This window comes from Hoplias malabaricus, chromosome 5 (genome assembly GCF_029633855.1).
Source record: "Hoplias malabaricus isolate fHopMal1 chromosome 5, fHopMal1.hap1, whole genome shotgun sequence".
NCBI classification, from domain to species: domain Eukaryota; kingdom Metazoa; phylum Chordata; class Actinopteri; order Characiformes; family Erythrinidae; genus Hoplias; species Hoplias malabaricus.
Genome location: NC_089804.1, coordinates 49,940,460 through 49,967,288, shown reverse-complemented (window position 1 = coordinate 49,967,288; position 26,829 = coordinate 49,940,460). Strand labels below are relative to the sequence as shown.

General features: G+C 36.3%; 1 protein-coding gene across 3 annotated transcripts; it reads left to right on the top strand.

Annotated features, from left to right (window-relative positions):
• Positions 1-1,977: 1,977 nt before the first annotated feature.
• On the top strand, positions 1,978-26,821 carry atp13a2 (ATPase cation transporting 13A2). 3 transcript variants are annotated; one of them, XM_066673266.1, is made up of 29 exons: positions 1,978-2,108; positions 6,713-6,810; positions 7,370-7,537; positions 7,741-7,799; positions 9,954-10,023; positions 10,106-10,185; positions 10,904-10,981; positions 11,070-11,139; positions 13,019-13,153; positions 14,507-14,573; positions 15,149-15,280; positions 15,526-15,687; positions 15,792-15,902; positions 16,030-16,076; positions 16,448-16,636; positions 17,699-17,905; positions 18,458-18,565; positions 19,082-19,238; positions 19,380-19,491; positions 20,839-20,963; positions 21,755-21,939; positions 22,413-22,505; positions 22,621-22,700; positions 23,766-23,918; positions 24,052-24,148; positions 24,617-24,840; positions 24,917-25,068; positions 25,758-25,930; positions 26,317-26,821. In XM_066673266.1, the coding sequence occupies exons 1-29, from the start codon at positions 2,096-2,098 to the stop codon at positions 26,482-26,484; spliced, it is 3,513 nt and encodes a 1,170-aa protein (XP_066529363.1). In that variant the 5' UTR covers positions 1,978-2,095; the 3' UTR covers positions 26,485-26,821. The 3 variants fall into 3 exon arrangements, with proteins under 3 accessions (XP_066529363.1, XP_066529366.1, XP_066529364.1); XM_066673269.1 differs by lacking the exon at positions 1,978-2,108 and adding an exon at positions 3,722-3,814; XM_066673267.1 differs by lacking the exon at positions 1,978-2,108 and adding an exon at positions 6,543-6,614.
• Positions 26,822-26,829: the final 8 nt, after the last annotated feature.

The window sequence follows — 26,829 nt, the reverse complement described above, 5'->3', positions numbered from 1 at the left end:
TCACTAGAATTGGTGCCTACAAGCTGTTTGACTTGTATGTTGTTGTATTTAGGAATTAATTTAATATTAGTCCAAAATGTCAGAGAACTACATTAACTTTGTCACATACACCAATCTCCAAAACAAGCTGCACTGTGATACTCCAGTGTACAGTGAGAGATGGCAGCTCCAGAGGAGGAAGAGCTTTAGGTAAAGTAATAAAGGATTCTTTTTGAAGTGTATTCCTCAAGTGAGAAGGACTGTATGGTATTCTAGTGCTGCAATGCGTCTGTTGACACTGTTATCACGTCTTCTATAAGCGTGCTGAATAAATGTATGGTCACATACAAGAACAAATAAAATACAATTTTCATGAGACAAAATCACTGAATTTTTTTTGGACTTTACATGAAGACATGAAATGGCGCGTATGTGTATTCTTGATCAAGGTCACAATGTACATATATCAGTCAATAATGTGAAATTATATAGTCAGTATATTCATAATTATTTGTGATAGATGATAAAAGAGCTTAAACTGTAATTAGTTTTGGTGCCGTACAATTACCACATCGCCATTTTTTTACAACAATATATTATACGTAAAATATTATTTATATTTTATTATTTTTAATCTGTTTTATCATTCATTCATTCATTATCTGTAACCGCTTGTCCAATTCAGGGTCGCGGTGGGTCCGGGGCCTACTTGGAATCATTGGTCGCAAGGCAGGAATACACCCTGGAGGGGGCGCAGTACTCACACACTCACACCTACGGACACTTTTTCGAGTCGCCAATCCACCTACCAATGTGTGTTTTTGGACTGTGGGAGGAAACCGGAGCACCCGGAGGAAACCCACATGGACACGGGGAGAACACTCCAACTCCTCACAGACAGTCACCCGGAGTGGGAATCGAACCCACAACCTCCAAGTCCCTGGAGCTGTGTGACTGATATATAATAAATGATATATAAATAAAATAAAATGCCAAAATTGATTTTACCAGTGTATTGCAATAAAATGTTAAATACCCAATCAAATCAAATGCCCAATCACTGTCTTACAAATCTACCCAAAATGGAAATGCTGCAATGCCTGTAATTTACAACCCTGATGTTACATGTTAAAGCTTTTACAGTGGTTGTATTTCAGTCCGAATACCACACCGTCTCAGCGTTACAGGACTGAAGTATCCAATCAGACTACAGAGTTCACTGTGCAGGACTAAATTATACCATGAATTTACAGGATTTATCCAATCCAGCCAATATAATGAATCCAATTAAACTTATGAAAGGCTCATAAATCAGGGCCATTCACGATTTCATTGTTGTAATATTTACTTCGTTATAATTCTCACAAACAGAGGGGAATTATTCATGTGAAAGGGAATAAAGAGAAATGCTGAGAACAATAGATGTTTAAATATTTAAAGTTTATAGTTAATAGACAAAGTGGCATAGTGGCACTACAAGCAGTGTTGATGGTGCTACAGTGTCATTGGTTCAATTACTGCTTTGGGTTACTATGTCTAAGGAGCCTGATGTGTTCTGCCAGTCCTCTAGGTGCTCTGGTTTCCTCCAGGCAAAAGCACATGCTGGTTGATGTGTTGGCTATTGGTGTGAGTGTTTGGTGCCTGTGATGGACAGGTGCCTAGTCCAGCCTGTGTTCCTGCCTTTCGCCAAGTGTTTCCAGAAGTGCAACAGACCAAAGGGGTTGTAGAGTGGGTGCGTGGATGGAGTTGAGGGAGCCCTCAGTTATTCCAATGAAGGAACACATGTTTAGATTAAGAATTACATTTTATTTTAGATAACTGATTATTTAACTGGATTAAACTGAGAGGACCAATTATTATACAGAGGAAATTATTACATTGAGGCAACGTTTTTCTACCTTGACATGGGGGTCCCTGGTGGTCTGGTGGATGTGTATTTCTCCTAGTGTCCAGCAGGTGGCGATACATAACTGCTCCTAGCCTTGCAGGGCAGGGAGGAAGAAGCCGTGCTCTGCGAGAACCTGCAGCGGTTGGTTTCAGTGTTCAGTGTAGACTGAGTGACGACCTGAGCGGACCTGATTACACACCATGGACTCGAGCTAAACTCCTCTTTAATATGGACAACTCTGGTAAGTCCAGCTCCTCTCTGGTTTAGAGACACTGCGCTGAGCAGCGCCTGACTGTACTGAACCTTAGAGCAGGTTTTTCATTTCAACTGCAGCTTTAAAATCTCTGTCCAGTCCAGTAACTCTCTCAAGGTGGTACAATTATACGTTACAATAATATCTTACAAGTAAACACTGTGTATTAGTTTCCTACCACGGTTCAGAGCCTGTATACTAGTTTCCACATTTCATTGTTTTCCCTGAAGTTAGTTGTTGACAGTTGTGCTGTTTGTGTACCCAGAAACACTCGAAATTTTTGTTTACGTTAACTTTAGCTGTCTTACTTTATATATTGAAAGCAAAAAACATTTTTAATTTGTGTCTTTATATCGTTTGCAAACGCAGCCGTGTTTTAAATAAATAATATCTATAGTCATATTTCAGTTTGGGATAAAACACACCTCATAATGTCGCTGTGAATGGGCGGGACTCAACTGAAGAGGTGGATGTATGACATTGATCTATTTGGTGCTTGTGAAGGGTGTATTCTTTCTTAACCCAGAGATTAAGAACATGGTTCCAACTAAAAGCGGAGTAGCAAAAGGTCTTCAGAGGAATGTGGATATCAGAACAGCCAGAGAGAGGTGTGTTGGCTCAGACTTTATACAGTTTTCAGACAGTCTCTGGCCTGTTGGCCAAGATGACAATGGCTGGGATCTAAGGATGTGGCATTAGAAAGAAAATGAAAACAGGTTCTCCAGCAGAACAAGCAGCACCAGTTTTTCAAAAGTGCTTTGAGCAGAGTGAACACATTTTTTGGAAAGGCATTGTGATAAATAACTGTATAATCCTTAATTTGAACAAATTACATGTTTAATGAATGTCTAAGAGGAGAGATATCTTTGAGAGATATCTTTAAATATCTGTAAGAGATCGTACACCTCTGCTTATTTTAATAGTAATAGAAGCTGTTCATAGAATTATATATCATGTCCCACATATTATTTTTTCAAAATATTGAACCAGGCACAAACTCTGCCTTAAAATGTTCTAGAAGACTTGAATGCAATAAGTTATTTTCACTAGTGATTCTTCTTTGACATCTATTGTATTGACTTCTCCTGGACACAGGGATATATCAGAGATTCTGTTTAAAATAGACTTGTCCCCATGTGCAGGACCCGTATTATGGAGCATAAACTGGTTCGTTCACTCCAAAGCAATTTGACCACTCTGATGTGAGTTGCAGGATATTGAAAAAAACTTAAAGATGATAAATGATCACTTTCATAAATAAAATGCTTCAATCTTACTGCTAATTTATTTATTTATTTTCTTTGTGGAGTGGTTTTAAATGATTTTACTCTGAATATCAACAAAGCAAAGATGTTTTGCATACAACTGCATACAATGATTGGTTTTCCTAGGCCTTCATTAAGTTTTGGAATGTCTTAACTGCAGAGATTAAGCCTCTATCATTTTGACAACAGAGGGCTTCTGTTGTACTGAAGGCTATGAATGTCAAGAGGTGGAGTTCTGGCTGCTGGTCTCTCCCACATAGATAAAGTGCAATGTGTCTCTCCCACGAGTCACTTGTAACATAAAATAACATCTAGTATCAGAGACTTCCTTGCAGACACAATGCCACTGGATCTGTCAGTATACGTAGTTTACTAAACGTGGCTGTTTTTAACCAGGAGTTTTCCAAAGAAGAACAGGGGGGAAAAAGGGTAAGAAAATATTGTGCTTTGTAAATATTCACTGTTGGTTCTGTTAAAATAAAGATATTCTGTGGGCCATGTTGAGATGTAATCTCCTGTGAATTAGAGAACTCAGCCTTTCATGTCTAGCGTACATAATTCGTGTGAACGTGTAGAATCAAGCTATCCCACAATATACAAATTAGTTTGGAGTAAAATATCTAACATAATTGTTATATGATAATAAAGTATTACAACCAGTATATTTTACCACACGAAGTCCTTTGCATGTTAAATGATGTCTAAAGTTGTAAAATCCTCTACAGAGTTCAAGCCAGTACTTGGCTTTCAAACCGAAAGCTGTATTTCACCAACAATTAAGTTGAATGAAAATGAATATCCAGTTTTCATAAAACAACAGAAGATTAAATGAGGCAGATTACTTGACCAAAAATAATGTACAAATATAGTTATAGTGATTTCCTTACTATTTATACACTTTTTTTTCATGTCACTGTAAAGTATTAAATATAAATTATAAAATAGCTCTTGGAGAGTAGACTGTAAAAAAATAAATTCAAGTCAGACTGTCTATTTGTCTACCTGTCTATGAATTTGATGCATATTTGTTTATGTATATTTGTGCAAAGTAATTTTCATATTTATTTCTATCTATTGCCAGTTTACCTTCAAAACAGAAGTACCACATATGCAAAAATTTTTGCTTCTGCTTTTTAAGTCATCTGAATATGTTATCGCATACACACACACACAGTTTTAAGTTCCATAGTATCTGTCCTGATGTAATTTATTTCCTGCTTTGTTGGCATGAAAAAAAGAACTTTTTTAAAACAAAAAACTGTTAAGCCATGCGTTTAGAAAAAAGCATTTATCACATATGAATAACATTGTTAAAAATAGTAATCATATTTGAAAGTCTTGCAAGTGAGTTTTATAATATTAAGTATACAATAAAAATGATAAAACCATGGTTGCTGGAAGTTTTATGAATTGGTAACTTTACTGGAAAATGAAAGAATATGCTTAACATGAATGTAAATTAATTAAAATCTTTGGAATGATTTAAATACAAAGCAAATGGAAAGTTTAGTTTTTAAATTATGCAAATAATGGCGATACAAGGCATGACTTTAAGAATATGCTGAAAACTTGATAGCAGTTGCACACAAGCTCTGGGCTTTGTTGAATTTATGGTTCGACTTTATTAGTTTTTCTGGATGTAAATAAAGGTATATTTTAATTATTTATTAATTAATTCATTCATTCATTCTTTAGCCACTTATCCGGTTTGTGTTATGTCCGGGGCCTACCCGGAATCAATGGGCACATGGTAGAAACACACCCTGGAGGGGGCGCCAGTCCTTCACAGGGCGACACACACTCACATATTCACTCACTTTCACACACCTACGGTTTTGAGTCACCAATCCACTTACCAATGTGTGTTTTTGGACTGTGGCAGGAAATGGGAACACGCAGAGGAAACCCACATAAGCTATATTTAAATTCATGTTTTTCCCCTCATTAGTTTCAGTACAGCAGGCTTAAAGCAGGTGGCTGTTCTATTACTATTCTGTTGATATGTTGCCTAATGCTATTTTACTCTTTGAAACTGGACTTGGATAAATAATTCTCAAACCACTTTCCTTAATCCTATGCTTTTCAAAAAGGTGTAACTGATTTTTTTACGCAGTTGTAAAGTGTGAATTCTTCATGGTTTGTACAGCAACTGATTAAGGGAGCAGCTCTGTTGATTATTCAGTTATTTGCCTATTATCCACATCCTGAATGAATCCATGATTCATTGTAAACTGTGCCGGATACTGAGTCCCCACCCCTCACTGCGATTTACAACTAGGATATATGACTGTTCATTTAAAATAGGCTTATTTTTAAAATAAATATTCAGACAGTGATTTTCTTGATGCTTTTTGATATTATGAAAATATCAAACATTATAATGACACATACTGGACTAAATTAATCAAAGGTTCTGCACTAAATTTATTCAAAACATGCTTGCCTGCATGTGGTTGGCCCAATCCATGGAGCATTATTTTGTTTATTTATCTATTTATTTATTTATTTATTTTTTTATTCAGTAACTGCAAACTCATACAGTCATCCCATGAGTTGTAACTGTATAAAGAATGACCATTCTATAAAAAGATAAATATTTTGCTATGATTATGGGTAAAGATTGCTCATTTAATATGACCTTGGAATTGGCATTTGGTCATTTGTGCTAATCTTTGTTTTCTTCCTCTGAAAAGCCAAATATACAATAAAAATATTAAAGTAGATTAGGCTGCTTTGTAGTTTACTCATATTTTTTATTTTTAGTTCATATTTTGAGGCCTCAGCTGATATAAAAACCTTTAGGGGAAGTGAAAATGTTTTAGTGTGTGCGTGTAAATGTGTAAAACTAATAAAATACATTTTTTGTCTTGTGACTAAGCTGTTTTAATACAGTGAAACACTCAGATGTTTCTCAGCTGGTATGGGAAACAGGACAAAATAGGCATGTGATATAGAAAAAAAAGAGGAAAATAAGAAGCGTACAGATCTCATCTTCCTTTTAAATACATTGCATGCATTACTAAAAACACAGACACTTTCATTTAATAGATCTCCATTGGCATGTTTTTTTTTTCTTACAGGTTTCTTAATAAAATATTTTAAAAGTGCAGTGGATAGATTTTTATTTTCTTCTCTGAATGTGTCTTTATGGGAGCAGGGGGAAGTTGTATGCTCTCATCATGTGAATGAGCAGCTGCAGTCCTTTGCTCGGCTCATGTTTACGGAACGGGTGTGTTTACTTTCTTCTGCATGGAACTGATCCTACTTTCATGACCATTGGTATAGAACAGGTGTAATGTAAAAAATGTGCTCTTGTTTTTGCTACAGGGAGCTGTTCTGAAACGATGAGTGGGCTGACCCCCAATGACCCCTCATCCACATTTTTGGATTCTGGGCCTGCACACGCCCCTTCTGTCTTCCACATGGTACTGAACATACAATGGGTCTCTTATTACTTTGGGCAATCACATATGAAATAAAATGCTTGTAATTTGACCATCAGTTTCAGTTATATTAACAGTTATGGTGATGATGAATTGAGTAATCAGTATAAATTAACCTGAAAAATAAAACATGAAATGTGAAAAATGGGGCTCATAACCTAATCCTTGTGCAAGGCGTTATATCTCCAAAAGCATGCGAAGATGTCAAGCAGCGGTTACTGAGAAGAAGAAATGGGCAAAAGCGTGGAATATTCGCATATCAAATTAAGAACTGCTGGTGTTCAGAACACTGGACAGGCTGCTCCACAGCCCAGACTGCAACATCATTGCATATGTTAAGAATAACTACACCCACATAGATAAAATTAATTATTTTAAGTGTGTAATTTTTGCTAAATATATTTTCTGTTTTTTTTTTTTTTTTGCTGAATATTAAATATGAATGACTTTATATTTGACTAGAAATTAATTCATTTCTTTAACATTTCATAGCTAATTGTTAGTTTGGTGTAAACTTGAAATGTATATGTTTGTGTTCCAGGATGTCCAGGGGTACAGGAGAGTGTGCTGGAGGGTGTGGCTTTGCCACCTTGGTGCAGTGTGTTCTTTCGGTTTGCTGCTGGTGTTGTTTAACTGGCGTCCTCGTCTTGCTGTTCTTGCTCGATGTACATCCTGCCCACTACCTATGGCAGACACTCTACTGTTAAGGGTAGGCTTTGTTTCTCTCGCTCTCATTCTCATTTTTCTCATCTCTCTTCCATTATTGTTGAAGTAACGAATCCTTATATCCTAGGACATTTTAAATAATTAGCAGTACTTCATAATAAAATGTCCAGTATATTTAGCTCAGAGGTTAACTGAGCACATGAATTATTATGATCAAATTTTTGATTGACTATTATGATCTTATAGGATGCTTATGGACAACAGTTTGTCATAGATGTACTTACAGAAGAGATTGTGGAAGGAAGGTAAGAGCTGTTACTGGTTTGTGTGAATAGTACTGGGCTAATGCATTGGTATGTTATTCATATAATATTTGTGCTAATGTTTAGGATTCCCTCAACAAAAATACATGGATGTTTTTCTGTACTCAAAATTAAGCTAACACATCCTCTATGCACAATGTACCTCTACACTTAGAAATAAAATCGGTGTAGAAGTTATAAAACTTTACATTTTCCATAATGTCAAAAAAAATCCCACATTTAAGATTGTTGACTGTATGGAATTTCTTAACTAATTTTCACAAAGCTTCTCATTTGTCCAAGGATATTTTAGCCTTTCTGCGTGACATTTTTGTATATTTGACTATAACTGACTTATAAGTTTACTTATAGAATCTATAGTTTTTTTTCTTCAAGTAAAAATGTAATTTTTATTTTATTTTTTAAAATACTTTTTACATTTAACAACAGTTCTATTTACTGCTGTGCCGATTGGAGTCCATCTGGGTCCACAGTCCAAGGGTTCTGGTTTAGTTTGAAAGTACTTTGAAACGTCTTGACCTCATTTCAAGGTTTATAAGTGAATGGTAAAATACAAGTCACTGTGGAACAGATTATCAGTTTATAATTATCCTGTAAAGGGTTATATAACACAAACTGCTGCACAAAACAATTATTTCTCACATTTGGTGCAATTTCTCACAAAAGGACATGGTAAGCTTTGTTTTAGTGACCAGGTTAGATGTCATTGAGTAGTTGCAAAATATCTATTTTCCTTCTGTTTTGAATGTCATGATGAGTATGATTTTTTCATTATTATTATTTCAAACTGTGTTTGAATGTTTCAGTAAGCTTTAGACTCTGGTGTTCTTCTTTTTTTTGTAATATTTCTGGTCTTACATTTGTAAGAAAAATTAAACTTTAAGAAGTACCTTAAAGGAAGTTGAAGAAAAAGGCTAATGCTAGTGTTTAAAAAATACACAAAACGTAATCCAAAACCTCTTTGAGGAGTTTGGTGTTTTGTCCTCATGTCTGCATGGGTTTTCTTCATGTGTCCAATCAGGTGTGTGATTGTGTGAGTGAATGCGTGAGTGTGTGTGTTACTTTGCGAAGGATTGGCGCCCCCTCCAGGGTGTGTTCCTGCCTTGCACCCAGTGATTCTGGGTAGGCTCCGGACCCACCGAGACCCTGAATTGGATAAGTGGTTACGGACAATGAATGAATAAATAATCCAAAACCTGAATCTACTAACATTACCCAACCATTTCCTAGAAGGACTTCAGTGTGTCATAGTTTCTTTATACAGCTGTATTAAAATGATTCAAGGAAAACTGAACAAGCAAGTTCAGTAGAAAACACTGTGTTCAAATACAAACAACTTACTCAAAAACTTTCACTAAACACCAAGTTGAATCAAGATGTAACTAGAATCTCACTAGAGGAAGGGAGAAAACCTGCTGATAAGCTTTTCTCACTCTGAAAAGCTGAAGTTCAAGAATTAAATGACCTTTTGTGACCCATCCAAAGTCCTGACTTTGGCTCGAGTAAGAATCAGCTGGACATTTTATAAGAACAGTTAAAAAATCAATGTCCAAGAAAAATGACAAATGATAAATGCCAAAATGAAAGGCTCTGCATATAATATTAAAGCAGCCATGTTAAAATGAAAACTGGGCCATGTTAAATACATTTACTTAATCAAAATGAGGCACTGTACAGCACAGTACATAAGATCAGAATTAATTTACATATATCATTTTTAAAGGCCATGTAAAACAACCTGTTTTATCCATATATAACAATATATATTATATAATAATATATAACTGTTTAATTCAAAGGGATGAAGGTTCAAAGATTGTCATTTAAAATTCATTTAAAATTTTTGGCACAGAAACCAGCCCCAAACGTAAGTGAAAGAAGAAATAGAATATAACAGATGAACTTTATTTAATATCAAGGTAAAATGAAAAAAAATATTGGTATTCATAATTTCTGATAATAACATGTCCATGGTCTGTCATTTGGTGCTCCCAATTAAAAAGAAAAAAATCAACCCGTTTTTTTTTGGTTTTTTTTTATCCCCTCGTAGCAAATTTTGGACTTTTGTTTATGGTGTAAACAGTGACAGTGAAGGGTGAAACTGTCAGTGTATAACTACTGTTTTAACTTTTGCAGTTTTGAAAGTGCAGGAGGAGAAGTTGATGAGAATGAGTGGAGAGACAATGTTCAGCTACACAAAGAAGAGGTAAAATGTATATAAAACCAAAACATTTCCTAACTATTTTTCTAGTCTTGTGGTTTTTGTTCAATACCGTTTCTTCCTATAGAAAACAGTGCTGCGGTACTATGTATTTGAAGGCATGCGATATGTGTGGATGCCCAGAAAAGGATCTTTCTGCAGAGTTAGGTAAGATTGTGAAGCAACAATTATATGTTTGTCATTTTACAGCACTGTACAGACATTTGTAGTAGTTTGGAAACCCTTGTCCAAATAATGTTTTGTTGGATTCCTTAGTTACCTAAAAAACATGTCTTTTTTCTCTTTACAGTATAATTTCTGTTTATTTGCTTAATTTAAGTCATGAAAGTCACTTGGATCTATTTCCTTATAGACAAGGTCAGGTTCCTGTGTTTCTCAATAAAAGGATACCTACAAAATCATTTACATGTGTTTTAAATGTGTTTAAAACATTTAAAATCACAGATAAAATCACATATATATTTTGTTGGCTCAAATAGCACAAAATAACCTTTTTCTGCATGTGCATTTCTTCACAACAACAAATGATGGATGATTTTTACATTTGAGTCATTTCCATTCAGCTTATGGGTTCTTTTAATGGAAGGACAAGATTTTTCCCATGAACAGAGGATATCTGTAGCATTACGATTTTTTTTTCTTTTTTAGCCTCTTCTTTATAATGCCCCTGGTGTAACCTGTTCACCATGTGCATGTTGACAGTTTCATTATATTCCCGTTTGCTAAATAAACAGTAATTGACCATTGAAACTCTGTTCAGGTTTCACTTAGAAAATAAGCAAGATGTCACTAGACAAGAAGTGCCCAAACATTTGCACACATATATATTTGGTATTTTAAAATGTGAGTTATTGTTTTTCCATAGTATCCTCAATGAGGGTTGGACTTGTGCTGACTTGCATCGTCTCAAGCAGGGCTTGAGTCAAGTGGACCAAAGCTCAAGGTTTAACACATTACACTCATAAATCTTACCTTGTAATTCCTTTTTCTTTTTATTGGTTTTTGTTTCTGAAACCTCTGTCTTTCTCCAGGAGGCAAATCTTTGGGGAGAATATCATTGATGTCCCTGTGAAATCTTACCCACAGTTACTGTTTGAAGAGGTATCTTATTGTTTTGTTTTGGCGTTCATATACTTTAATGCCCACATATTAAAATTCTCATGAAAGATATTTTATCATTACACTTTATTCATTCTTCAAAATCGTGGCATATGGTTTTCTTAAAGAGTAATTACACCCTAAGACCTGTTTATTTAATTAAAAGCTGAAATGTATTGCTCTGTGATAATAAACTATACAAGCCCTGCTTAAAATTTTAACCATTTTTTTAATTGTCAAAATAGCATTTTTATTGTGGTCAGGTCTGCCTCTGCTGTGCCTCTCTGGTTTAACTCTGCTATTCATGGATTGCAGCTGACTTCACTGTGTAGAGTAGCCACAATATTGAGAACCTACTCATTACTTAAAAACTGTGATATTTAAATAGTTTCTGTCAACAAGTTAATTCCCCATTTAAACATTAAAACTAAAGAAATATAGGTCTTGATCCTTGACCCGTTTATCTGCGTCACATTTGTAAACAGAGCTCTGTTTGTCTGTGTCAATCAGTAGAGGAGCTTGTGCCATACTCCCTGCATAGTGCACATCACTGATAATTAAACTAACAATATAGATCATATTTGGGTGCTAGTTCAACAGGGAAACTTGATCCTTATAGTTCACTCAAAAATATTTTCAGCATGCAACACATTACATGAGTGCATGAACAGTTAATTTCTGACTGACACTGTACTCTACGAAAGCTGTTTAGGAGACATTTGGGTTTCTGCCTCGGCTTTGCCATGGAAGCATCTCTTTCTGATCGTTCTCACGTCCTGACATTTTTTTCTACTTTATTAACCAAACCAGAGGAATAATTTAGGCAGACAGTTGTGATAAAACATTATCCTCCAAAAATCTGTTACACTCTCAGAACGCAGGGACAGCAGTGTAAACAGGGTGAGAAAAATCTGGCTTGGGTCTGTAGACACTAAAACAAAACATGAGTGAAATAACATGACTACTGAATCTTGTATATGATCTGTGTATGAATAACTCACTCAGACATCAGACAGAAGAGCAGAAAAAGCACATTAGAGTCTGACATCCATTAGATCCTATGATGAAAATGCTAATGTGGCTAAGACATTTTAATGGTCTTTTTCTCCTTGTTATGCTACACAGTGTTATCCTTTATGCTGCTGATGCTAAGGGCTGGTGGGCTTCTGTGGTTCAGAGTGTAGTAAGTCTCTCTCCAGTGCTGGGAGAGTTGCTGTGTATTAGATAAACTTTTCTGTCGTTTCCATCTGTTTGCATTAGTGCTGCGCTCTGAAACCATGCAAACTCTCTCAATTATGTTGCCATTGCCAAAAAAATCATGTGACTGCAACCTATGGATAGGCACGGAAGTGTCATAGTCAAAGTGCAGAGACCTTGCTGATGATCATTTTCTGGCATTAAACTCTTCAGCCAGTCCCACCTCTAAACCTGTACATCACTGCAGTGCCACGCCCAAACTACTTTTCACATTTTTGAGCATTATTGTGGTGGAATTAACTGAAATCAGAAGGGTGCATTTACTCTTTAAATAAATATAGATTTGCCATTAGGAAGCATATTTAAAGTGATACTTGCAATACTTTTAACTTGCCAATTGTCTCTCAGATATTTGTGAAAAATTGAAGATTGATTCTGATACTGTTTAATAATGTATATATAAAATTTGTGCTAAAGTTAACTAGATATGTTTTATTCAGGTGTGTGTGCACTTTTTTGGGTAGTACTCCTCTTTTAGGCTGCTATATTGATTTATTTTCATTTTTAAATTAGTGTATAAATAATTCACTCCTTTATATCCTTTATATAGCTCAAAAAAAGCTACTAGAATTTGTACTACTCCTACTAACTAATGATTTTTCTACATTCTCTTTCTGTCCTCTAGGTTCTCAACCCATTCTATATATTTCAAGTGTTTAGTATCATCCTGTGGATGTCAGATAGATACTACTATTATGCTGTTTGCATCCTCATCATATCTTTTATATCCATTGCTGTGTCCCTGTATGAAATCAAGAAGGCAAGTGAAAGATTTTGTACTCTATGTTTTTCTGACAGACATGGTGCATACTGTAAACTAGATAAACCTGTTATATATATAATCTCAGAACATACCATTCATTCTGCAGGCCACATATTTAAATCAAGATATGTTAGTTTTACCAGCTTCATTTACCATATAAATGCACAGACAGTAGTCTATTGTATAGTCTGTATATAGTCTATTGTATAGTGTAGTTTGTTATTCTGCATATTTTGTTAACCCCTTTTATCATTTAATTTAATGGACCTTTGTGTTTGTTATACGAGTGCTATATACAACACAGAACACTTTCCTATTGCCTTTTGCGCCATCTTGGTTGAATTTGGTTTGAGAGAACTCATTGGCGTTTCTGCATAGAATTAATATATGACTTTCTCTTTCCCAGACACCCTGAATCTTTTCATAATATTATGAACTGAAGATAATGAAAACCTAAATTGTGTGCACTTTTATGCTGAGAAACCTTGTCTTTGAGTAAACTGACAAAGTGTTGAACCAAGACTCATTCTTGCATACCAAGACTAAGCCTTTGGTGGATTCTCATCTGTTTCCAGTTACATGTAATGTTTACACATTTAAACAAAAAACACTTTTTATGAAAAATTTTAGGATGTTCCTGGTCCCAGTGTTAGTAATTGGGTAAAAAACAAAACAAAAGGTCGCTGCATGTATTTAGACAGCAAAGAAACTTCCGAATGTTGAAAAACATCAACCAAGTTTAGGAAATTGTTCTATTACGACCCATAGGTGGGTAAAATTGACTTATTTTTTTCATGAGACCGCTAAATGCATGAAAGTAAACACAGACAGAAAGTGATAAAAATCTAAACAACTCAAGGAACAAACTAGTTTTTTCAATGAGTGATATTTTAAACAATGAATAAAAAACATATAGGCAAGTTGAACTTCAGCCATATACAAACATTAGCCATTTTTCCGCTAACATAAATTCCAACTTTAAATATGCTAAGCTTCTGAGTGTAAACAAACCAGTGAGAACAGCAGTTCCCAAAATTTTAGACATTGCCTTCAAACTGCTAATTGTGGAATTTTCCAAATATGTGCCCCTGTCCCAAACGTTTTTGAGTGTGTTGTAGGCACTTCATGATATTGTTTTTTATGTTTACAAAAAAATATTAGTGAATACACTGAAAACGTGTTCGTTTTAATTATTTCAAGATTTCAAAATTTTCATTGCATTTTTTGTTTTCATTACATTTCTGGATATGAGGTTTGTAGATTCCTTATACATACAGAAATAAATAGGTTTATCAAATTTGTCTATTTTGTACATCAAATTTATTTATTGTATTTTATGTGTATCTGCAGCAAAGCACTACACTTCGACGCATGGCCCAGCTGATAGTGAACGTCACTGTACGAAGAGCCAGTGGAGGTGAGGTTTGTTTATGGCTACTGTTGAAGAAATCTCACTGGACAGCAATTTAATCATGCATCCTCACCAGTTTGCTATGCATCATCTTTGTACTTTGTTCCAGTGCAAAACCTACCAGGTGAATATAACACCAATTTCTTTAGATAATTCCTGTTTATTCTATTCCACTGGATGTAAATTCCATTGAGTCTGCTGGATGTTTGTTTCAGCATTTCACTTTCTGTTCCAAACTGAGCAGTGGGATTGGGGTGTGGTCATGTACAGGCAACCTACACTTTTCAGCTTGGAATGTGGTGACAGTGTTTTGCTTGAAGCATCATGTTAGTAGATGGTTTAAAGTAAACATGAATTTTCTCAAGTGAATAGGATATTTGTCACCTGACAGTATTGTCTCTGTCAGTATGGCAACTGGATGTTGTCTTGGAGAAGAAATGTTGAATGTGCCACATTAAGAGAACATTTATGCATTAAGGTTGCAGGCTTGCCAATTGCCACATTCTGCATCATTTAGAGGTCCTACAGTTATATTTTAAGTAACGTAAGTGTTATTTAACTTTCATGTTGGCCCTATCTAGTTGAGGAATATGTGAGTTCAGTGGAGCTGGTGCCAGGTGACTGTGTGGTGATCCCTTCTAAGGGTCTGCTGCTGCCATGTGATGCTGCCCTGCTGGCAGGGGAGTGCATGGTCAACGAGAGCATGCTGACAGGTGAAACCACTTGAGTGCTCTTATTCTGTAAACCATAGCTAAACTTTGAAATGTTTAATTGTTAAATAATTAGAACCATTGTTATAATGGTTGGGAAATAAATATTTAAATGAAAAACACATTTGTTGAAATATATTCTAGCATCAACATCCGTCTCTCTTCTTTTTTAGTTTATGGTTACAGCTCATTTTTGCTTTGACTGTAGCATAATCCTCTTTTCTACACACTTCACTGCTGATTTTCAGGTGAGAGTGTGCCTGTGATGAAGACCCCTTTGCCAGTCTCCGATAGCCTGTATAGCCCTGAATCTCAGCGCAGACACACACTATTCTGTGGTACACAAATCATCCAGGCCAAAGGGGGGTCTTCTGCAGGGAAGGGGGCTATAGCTGTTGTTACAAGCACAGGTAATTCTAAAACGGATACAATGATGACAGCATATCTTGAACAGAAATACACAAAAAAAAACTTAATTTGAGTTCAGTTCCCAGAAATGTCATTTGTTCCTCAGGATTTTTTACTGCTAAAGGTGACCTCATCAGCTCCATTCTTTACCCACAACCACTAAACTTCCGCTTCTATCGGGATGCCATTAAGTTCCTAATGTTCTTAGGCATGCTGGGTAAGTATATGAGTCTGTTTTATTATCACTTGGTTAATAACATGTATATATTGCAGTCAAAATATGTGATAAACAAATTAACATTTTCTTTCATGAAATGTATCTCATGAATATGCTTGTGTTTCAGCATTAATTGGCACAGTTTACAGCGTTGTAATGCTTTATAGAAGCAATGTAAGTACAACCAATTGTTATATATTTTGTCTTCAAAGTGTCAAAGCTGGAATATCAGACTAACAAATTAGTATTACTGTGTGCCATGAACGGTGAACTTCAAAAAATGAGGGGAAATGTCTAATTGCAGGCTTGCTTGTAAACGTACATCTTACTTCTTTCAGTTTTAAGCATAAAAATATAACATGGTGCATGTTTTAATGCTATACTTTAGCCATGGTTATTATCCCTATAATTGCATTAATCACTGCAATAATGTGGCCCATCATTATTTTTAATATTTTAATATATAATAAATGTTTGTAATACAATACAGTAGACGTTGTCCTTCTAATTGTGCCAGTCTTCATTTTATTTTTTTTTTTAATCAGACCACTTGGACAGAACTTGTTATCCGGTCTCTGGATATCGTGACTATTGTGGTGCCACCTGCTCTCCCTGCTGCTATAACAACAGGCACTATCTATGCTCAGGGCCGCCTTAAAAAACAAGGAGTGTTCTGCATAAGCCCCCCGCGCATCAACATCTGTGGAAAGATTTCTCTCTTTTGCTTTGACAAGGTGAGAGAAGAGTACAGTGTAATGGGCACCTCCCTCTGATGTTATCACTGATTCTGATGAATGCACACCAGATTAAAAGCAGAAACAGGCTCATTTGATTTAATATACATCTTTTTATATTTGGTCTGGTTTTTCTAGAAATGATAAACTAACAGACCTCCTTAACCAAACTTAGGCTTGACAAACACTTTAGGTGGGGTTCATGACATGAATACGTTTTCTTATACTGGCTATTCCGGTTCCTGGTCAGGTGACCTGGTAAAAAATGTTCCCTCAGGGATCAAGGTCTACAAGAAGCTGTTCCATTGAGGCTGTGTTTTTATGGAAAAAAAATGACCCATTGCTTTCTTTGTCCAGCATCAGGAAAAAAAAGAAGAAAAATAAAAATCACCCAGAAACTTTAACATGTTTAACAACTTTAACAATTAACTATGTATAATTTTTTCAGCATTTGCTATTTCCACCATTGTTTTTATATCAGATTTTATTCCTTTTTTGAATGGAGTCCCTCCAAAGCTCTTAGACCTTAGTTTTTTTCCACTTCTCATGATTAAAGCAATTCCATATGGTCTGCCATGGAAGGATTATATCTGAAACAAAAGTTACATTGTTAAACTTACATTGATAAAAATATAAACATTTTCTGTCATCTTTTAATCAGTTTTTGGATGCTAGATTTAGAATTTGTGTTGACTTTCCCCTACATTACATAGGGGATTATTTCTAGAAAAAAAATTATCTCCTCAAAAGTTTATCCTTAAAGTGCAAACTATAAGCATTTATGTAAAAATAAGCAACGTGGGCTCATTAAAATCATTACATTCATTGATTTACTGAAAACATGCGATATATATACACTTGACAGACTGCTAACATTTGAAGTATGACATAGAATAAAACAAAAATTTTACAAGCTATGATAGGCATATCAGTAATTGATCTGCCTTTTGCCTGTCAGATAAAATGGTGTTGATTTGTGACCTTTGCCATAAATATCTGTAGATATTATAAAATATATATTTTTTTCTAGTTTTGATTCAAGTGCTGCATTTCTTTTTTCAGACAGGTACTTTGACTGAGGAGGGCCTTGATGTGTGGGGAGTGAAGGTGGCAAATGGGTCAGGGTTTAATGAGCTCATCCCAGACCCCCGTCTTCTGCCCCCTGGTGCCATGCTGTCGGCCTTGGCCTCTTGCCACTCTGTAGCTCTGCTCGGAGGTCAGCCCATTGGAGACCCACTGGAGCTCAAAATGATAGAGTCCACTGGCTGGGTGAGGATTACTGTCGACTTCACAAGTCTTTTTCTTCAGTTTCATGGGCATTGGCTTGTAAAAATATTTACTCTACAGTGTTTGACTTGTTGGTTTGCATAATACATTTAGCATTCACTATGTACAAAAACTGAGTCCACCCAAGCCTCTTCATTTCTCTTTGTCTAGCTTTTCTGGAGCTAGTCTGGAGAAGATCATAAATGAACATAAAATTATATATGCCATTAATAAGTAGACTGTCCACATTTTGGAAGGCTTTACACAGCAATTTAGTTCATTGTCATGAGAATTGGATTGCATTCAGCCACTAGAACATTAGTCAGGACAAGTTGTGATGTTCAAGTAGTTCTGGGTTACAAAATGTACCTCTAGTCCCAAAGGTATTGAAAGGTTGGAAGAATACAGCTTGACTGTTGTTTAAAAATAATTGTTATCTTCTAAAATTACATAGCAGAATATTATAATAACATATATAAACATAATTGAAACATACTTTAAACAAAGAATTCACATACAGATTTGAAAGTGAATATGGTCTTTTTTGCAATGTAGGCTCTACAGGAGCCCACTAATGAATCAGGAGTGTGCACAGAGTTTGGAAACCACAGAATTTTAGCTGTGATGAGGCCTCCTGCTGCTGAGTTTCAGTCCGAGGGCATAGTAAGTATTACACAACTGCCATGACTCAATCTAATAAAGAAATCTGTGTTCATAATTTACATTTTATCCAGAGAAATTTACAACAGTGCACTTAGGAAATACATTTTAATAAATATATAATATAGTCCACAGCAAGAAAAAAATTTGATTTTAAATTATTTCAAATACCGCTTTTGAAGATAACAATGGACATGAATGCCATTTGTGTGTTAGGGAACAGAAGAGAGGTTACATTTACAATACCTTATTGTCACACCAAGTTCTACAGTCTAGAATAAACAAACTTTAGTCAAATGCAATTCGATATATTTAAAACCTGGCCAGAAAGTATTTTTTTCTAAATGAATATATAAGGATATATTAAGAGGTTATAATAGTTTTTTTAAATCGTATTTGCTTAAGTTACTGTATGGATTAGTCTTGCATTTTCAGTTTAGGGTTGAGCATTTTAAACTCAAAGTTTTTCTCATGACCATTTGTTCCCCAACTTTGTTTCTCTTCTGTTTTTGTCATTAGTCTGTCAGTAAGCCAGTGGGGATAGTGCGGCGGTTCCCTTTCTCTTCAGCTCTGCAGAGGATGAGTGTAGTGACCATTGGTCCGGGGGGAGGGTCAGCTTGCTGCTTCCTTAAAGGATCACCTGAGATGGTGGCCAGTTACTGTGTAAATGAAAGTGGTAAGGACCGGTATTAAAACCTATAATCTATGCTAGAGAATAAGCCTTTTGCTTTAATTGTAGTGTTGTAAACAGCATGATACAGTATGATTTTATGTTTTTGTCTGTGAATGTTTTCTTTTTTTCTTTTGTTCATGGCAGTGCCATCTCAGTTTACTCACACACTGCGGGAGTTTGCGAGTGAAGGCTTCAGGGTCCTAGCTCTTGCCTACAAGGAACTTGATGCACAAACTGACCTGAGCAGTATTGAAAGGTCAGTTCTGTGTGTTCTTTGATAAACAAGTCACATTTAAGATACTAAAACTGTGTTGGAAATATAATCATAGTCATTGTAAGAAAACGGAATAGTTGTTACACCCCACCCTTTCTTTTGTATGATGGCATCTAGGGTATCAAGGGATGGGTATTACAAGGTGTGTGTGGTGCAATGTGGAAGTGAGGGAAACACAATAGAGTGCTCTTTTCAGCTTTTATCTCAAGCAAAATACAGGGTACAATAAAGCAGTACTATGATAATGGTTTAAAATATACAACAATGCAAATGTAGTTGTAGGAGTAATGTGTAAAGTAGAAGACAATGAACAATCTGAAATGCTAAATCCAACCAACCACTACTGGGTGGACTGTGGATGGTGCCAAAGAAAAGAAATAAGCAAAAACAAATTCCCTAACAAATAAAACTAACCTACCACAAAAATACAGATATGGCACCCACCCCTTACCTAGTGTATATATACAGGGTTTATCCTAACATGGAAATGTATAGGCGCCTGTACTTGATTGTCCACACCAGTAGTTTTGGTAGAGATTTTTAACAAGGGAAAAGCAATCAACAGTTTTCAAAATGGTTAAATTGAAGCTAGGCTAAAGCTAAGCTAGCAACAGCATAACTAGGCCTCAAATTCTAGCTAGAGAATGTAATGAAGTAACCTCAACAGCAACAATAACCTCAATTGAAGCTAGCATAGGGTGACCAGATCTGAGATGGTAAAAAAGAGGGTGGGGGGGATGATGAGGTCACGCCACTCGCTGCCGTTGTATGCTTAGCTGAACCTAGGTGTGCTTTTACGTCCTTTACACCTTTATTTGCTACCGAAAACAAGCAGTGCCTCATTGGCACGTAACAAATCATTCTGGCCCATTCCTATCAGTCCATTCATCATAAAAAAATAAATAAATAAAAATAGCTGGCTCGTTCAATATTTCTTCTGAAATTAAGGGTATAAATATAAAGATTTACAATTAGTATTAGAGCATCGCTGGGCAGATTTGGCTGTATTTTATTACTGTAATTTTATTACTGTAACATTTGCTTCTGAAATTTGATGATACTTCTGGATCACAAATGTTACTCCAACTCATCCCATTTTGATGGAGTGCCATCACTCCAGGGAAGAGTTCCAATGCTCTGAAGCACAGTTTAGGGGGCTTTAAATTCCTCCATTCTAAGCATCAGTAATTATGACCTTAAGCTCATGTATATCTGCTCTAGAGCATACAACTTAAAGTTGGAAATCTCCACAATGGATGCACATTAAAACAACTGAATTCATATATTATAAATATGTTCCTCTAATATAGAAAATACACATTTTGATAGGGTAGACGTGGAGAAAGATTTGCGGTTTCTGGGACTGCTGGTGATGAAGAACCAGGTGAAGCCTGAAAGTGCAGAAGTCATCAGTACCCTGAGATATGCTCGCATTCGGCCCGTCATGGTCACTGGTATAATATTTAAAGTAGACATTTTAACACACATGATAAGCATGATTATGTTTTGTCACTGAAACCGTGAACTAGTTGTACTAATTTTGAAATCTAGAATTAAAAACACATTGTGCAATGTTTTAAATTAATGTACTGCACTAAACCCAGGTACACATAATGAATTCACCTCACTTTTTAATGAAATCAGCATTTGTCCAGTGTCCCTTCCTTGTCAGCTTTTGTTTAATAGCTACTCTTATAATCTACATACAAGAAAGATTAATATATTTATATCAAAATCTTAATCAGAAGGAATGCAAATTGTAAATTGATGCAATTCGTATTATAAAATACATAATTAACAACAATGCCTTAGCACATTTAGGTTGGGACATTGAATGCAATGACACAGAGCTTTTAAACTGTTTGAAGATGACCTAGACCTTTTTTATTGCAACAGAAATTAATTGCAAATAAATTAGCGGTCACACTATTGGTCGAAAAAGTTGCAGTTTGATAGTTTTATAGATATTTGCATATACTGATCTGCCATAATAGTATGACCCCCTCATTGTTTGTACACTCTCTGTCCATTCTATAGGCTCCTCTGATTGTACAAGTCTGTAATTGTGTGCCCACTCGATGGCTAACTTGCTTTTCTGCAAAAGGATTTGTTTATCAGTGCAGTACCAGATTCTGAAAGAGTATATCACACCTGCTACAGTAATGTTGAGACATGTCATGGGCCCCACTGCTTAAAAAAGATATTTTTCACTTTTCTTTTTCTTTTTCACTTCCTGTTTCGTCAGGTGATAACATACTCACAGCTCTGAATGTGGCACGGGCTTGTAGAATGGTATCATCGCATGAGCATGTCATTTTTGTTCATGCGTCTCCCCCTACTGCCACCTCTATGGCATCATTACGATTTCATCAAGGAGATGGAGGCACTGCCACAGTCAGCACACAAGAAGGCATGGATATGCTGGAACAGGTTTTTATAAAGGATTTATGTTCTTTACAAAAGAAAACGTAACCCTTGACATTAACTTGGAGTCATCTGTTTTTCTGACACTGTATTGGACTGTCAAATGCTTTAGGCTTAATCTGAATTTATTTATTTCCTTCAGTCAAATGATTCAGTCAAATTATTTTCATTGTGTTAAGCCAGGATCAATGTGAATCTGAACATGAACATCGCATGATTGCAGTTGCTATTAGTTGCTATTACTTTAGTTTGCTGCACTTTGATTTGTCTTCATCATAGCAACATGAAATGCTTCAGCTTACTCTACCAGAAATGATTCCAAGGATCAGATTAGAAAAATATTCTGGTGTTGTTTCATGATTTCTTGCCCTAATTTGTAATTAGCGAGAAAGCTTTGACAGCCACACTAAATATATTTCATATCTTATTCAGCCTGCAAAAGCAGTATGCATACTGAAGGTATTAACTCTCTTCCTCAGGGCCTCTACCAGAACAGTTTTAAATATCATTTGGCTATAAACGGAAAGTCTTTCTCAGTGCTGTGTGATCATTTCCCTGAGTACCTGCCCAAGGTGAATTACCAGATGATACTTTAATCAAATATTGATTGAATCATTCTCTGTCCTGACTTCATAATGAATAGGCCATGGTTTTCAAAAATTGCAAACTTGTGTATATGTGCTGCAGGTTTTGATGCGAGGCACTGTGTATGCTCGGATGTCTCCAGACCAGAAGACTCAGCTGGTCAAAGCTCTACAGAAACTGAAGTAAGAATGGAGAGTGAATTAAAAAAGAAAATCATTGAAATTGATCACTATCACATTCTCACCTTGTTTTTGTTTACATTTGTTTGTTGTCATTTATGTAATACACGCACATATTTATTTAGATTGATTTCCATGCAAAACAAGTTGGACAAGTCCATTGTGTTCATTTTTAATTATAAGCAGAAAATTATGGGATGCGTTGTGTTTTGCATATGCGCTAGGTTTTTTTTTTTTTAAGCTTTTGCCTGAGACTGATCGCCCTTCCTTTTTGAGACAGGAGGTCCTCAACTTACGACGTTGATCCATTACTATGTCGCGTCGTAAACCGATTTTCGGTGTAAGTTGGAACTTACGTACATACTGTACATAAATAACATACTGTAAGCACTTATCCTATCCTAACACCTAACTCCTCCTCAGTCCCGAGCCGCGTAACCGTGTATTCTTCCGTCGCGCACACCAAACACGCAAAATGACGCAAAACCACTTAAGTCGAAACAAGGCTTTATACAGTAAATGGGAGATGTGTCGTAACCGTGAAACATCGTAACTCGGGACTGACGTAACCCGAGGACCTCCTGTACAAACAAGCTGGAAATAGTTGAGTTCCAACCTTTTTAACAATCAAATGCAGATTTATTTTGTATTATTACAAATAATTATGTAGCTATGTACTAATACTGTTCATCATGAATAAAGCTTTTAGAGAATAAACTATAAATGTCTATTTTGGGATTTACTGAAGAGAGATCAAGATCTTAAGTTCTCATCTGTTCCATAAATTGCTACCGCATTTTTGCATTTCTCATTAATCTTTGCATGGTGAGCTTGGAGCTGATCACACAACTGACCATGAGACCGGTCACTACATGTTACACAAAGAAGGAATTTCCAAGATTACAGACTGTACTTTTACTATACCACACTACTGCATGTCTACTGCTGTTTGTTCTTTCTTTCTTTTCTTTCTTTCTGTTTCCTGTTCACTTCATGTTCCGCAAATAATTTGCTCTTCGTGTGAGTGCAGTAAAACTGCATGAATTTTCTGGTGTGTTTCTTCTGTAGTTATCGAGTGGGAATGTGTGGGGATGGAGCGAATGACTGTGGAGCCTTGAGGGCTGCTGATGTTGGTGTTTCACTGTCTGAAGCTGAGGCTTCCGTTGCTTCTCCTTTTACCTCAAGAACTGACAACATTAGCTGTGTGCCTTTACTCATCAGGTTGTATTTTTTTTTCTACTTTCAGCAATATACAATTAAAATATCATGTTTGACAGATTTCCGTGTATTTCCTTTTATATCCATTTAAAACGGATAATTATAACAAATGCCTACCCATTCCCTCTTCTGTCAGGGAAGGAAGATGTTCACTGGTGACGTCGTTCAGTCTTTTCAAGTATATGGCATTGTACAGTTTAATCCAGTTCGCCTCTGTACTTATACTATACACTGTAAGTCTCTTTTAGCTGTTTCAATTTTTATCAGTTTTAATTATGCAATAAATGATCATTATTAAAGCAAAAGGCAACAAGCAATGTACCACATACTTGCACCTAGGACAAATCTGAATATCCAATCCACCTATTAGCATGTGTTTTAGGGCTGTGGGAAGAAACCAGAGCACCCAGAGTACGCACCAAACTCCTTATAGACAACTTGTAGTCTTCATAAAAAGTATGATATGGGATGTTCTGGAGCAGCTACAGGAGATTAATGTGACACTATAATCAAAACCATTCCTCAGTTAGAGATGTATAAAGTCCCCAGAATTGGGCTGGGATGTAGTGAAGCTGTGGAGTGACAAAGCCCCATACATCTTGCAGAAACTATGACTGACATTTTGAAACTACACCTAAGGTAATGTGCCTGTATCTGGTCCTGTTTAATGCAGCTTTTAAAGTGTGGATTTTTCTTTGTAGGTGAAAACAAACTTGGGTGACCTCCAGTTCCTCTTTTTCGACTTATTCCTGGTGACTCTGCTTGCCATAGTAATGGGGAGGGGTGGTCCCAGTGATGAGCTTCACCCCCAGAGACCCCCTGCCAGCCTCCTAAGTCTGTCCCTTCTGTTAGGTCTACTCCTACACACACTGATCCTGATTCTCACCCAAGTGTCTGCCCTGTTCATCACCTCCTCACAGGACTGGTGAGTTTCAAAAAAGATGTTGAAGATTGGCTCAAAATCTGCCCACTGATTAACCCATTTATTCAATTATTTTTAGGTACATCCCTCTGAATTCTACCAAGGCAGGGGCTCAAAATCTGCCCAATATGGAGGACACAGGTGTTTTTGCTGTGTCCGGTTTCCAGTACATTCTCATGTCTGTAATAGTGACGAAAGGATACCCTTACAAGAAACCACTTTACTACAACGGTGAGATATCAAAGGGGCATCATGTCAAAGTATACATCTTGCAGTGACCAAATATTTGAATTATGTTGATTTTTGTGTGCAAGGCATGATTTCTATAAATTTATGACATTTCTGCACAGGTCATTCAAGCTTTAAAAAAAAACCTATTGTAAAACTATTTACAAAGCAGATTCAATATTAATATTCCACAAATTTAAAAGAACAGTTTTCTGTGCAGTTGTTTTTAGAGATATAAAATGTTCAGGCACCTATTTCTCATTACTGCCATTCTCAGGTATTCTAACATTTGCATTTCAAACCCAAATGGATGGCATTCCTATCCATTCATTCATTCATTTGTTATCTGTAAGCGCTTATCGAGTTCAGGGTCGCGGTGGGTCCAGAGCCTATCTGGAATCATTGGGCGCAAGGCAGGAATACACCCTGGAGGGGGCACCAGTCCTTCACAGGGCAACACACACACTCACACATTCACACCTATGGACACTTTTGAGTCACCAATCCACCTACCAACGTGTGTTTTTGGACCGTAAGAGGAAACCGGAACATATAATAAAAGTCAATTAATTAGAAAAACATATAAAGGCCTAGCAACAAAACAAATAAACACACACACACACACACATACAAAAACCCACTTTTACATGGAGAAACAACCCAAATAACACCTCTTTCCCATCTCTTTGCAGTTGCGTTTGTACTCGTGCTGTTGGCCTTGTTTGCTGTGATGACGTGGCTGGTGGTGTTCCCTAGGGGCATTATACACAGACTTCTGCAGCTGTATGAGATTGATGACATAAACTACCAACTGCTAATTATATCCTTAGCTGCTCTCAACTTTATTATATGCTACTTCATGGAGGTAAAATATAAAAATGATTTAGATCAAAACATGAAAATAAGAAACATGAGTAATGCTATTAAATCATGTGCTTATATTTGTGGTCATTACAGTCACTCTCAGCTAGAGCTGAAGGTTTAATTCGTTTTAGTTAGAAATCACAAAGCAACCAAACACCCATTAGCAATGATACCACAACCAGGACTGACTGCTGCCTCGTACAATGTGGTTTGTTCAAGCATCAGGCCAAGTGGATGTGGACTTATGGCCAAAGTGCAGGCCTGGATAGGGATTGGGGAAAGTAATTTTTACAATTTAAATATTAGTTACAACATTGAACGTTACATACTTTCCCCAAATCAGTCTGTCTAATTCTTAGTTGTAATTGTGCTATTTTGATTCTGTAGGAACTTGCTGACAGATGTGTTCCAATGTGCCTCCAAACTCTCTGTCGGAAGCGAGAGTCGAAGAAACAGTACAAACGCTTGGATGCCCTCCTCACAGAAACTCCTTCATGGCCACCTCTGGACCAGTCCCTTTATCCCCCACAGTGCTCTGTTATTGGCATTAGCTAGCAGCTACTTCCAGAAATGGCTCTTTCTCAGAGTGCCACAGATCTGTTACCACTTCCTAATGCTTTACAATGGTTCTAGTGCCAGCCTTGGGGAGACTATCCATGTTTCCCCTGTTCTCCCCTGGGTGTCTCTGCTTTGGGAACCACTGGTTTGGTGTGAGGAAAGTGTATTAGATCAAAATATTCACTGCCTATTATATATGGCATGTATACTGTTTCATGGCAAAAAAAAAAAGTTTTAATTCATGATTCTCTGGGATCAAATGCAATAAAAGCACTTTAAGTACTCAGTGATCATATTGCCTTTATTGGTATCTACAAATGTGAAGAAACAGTAGCTAGACCT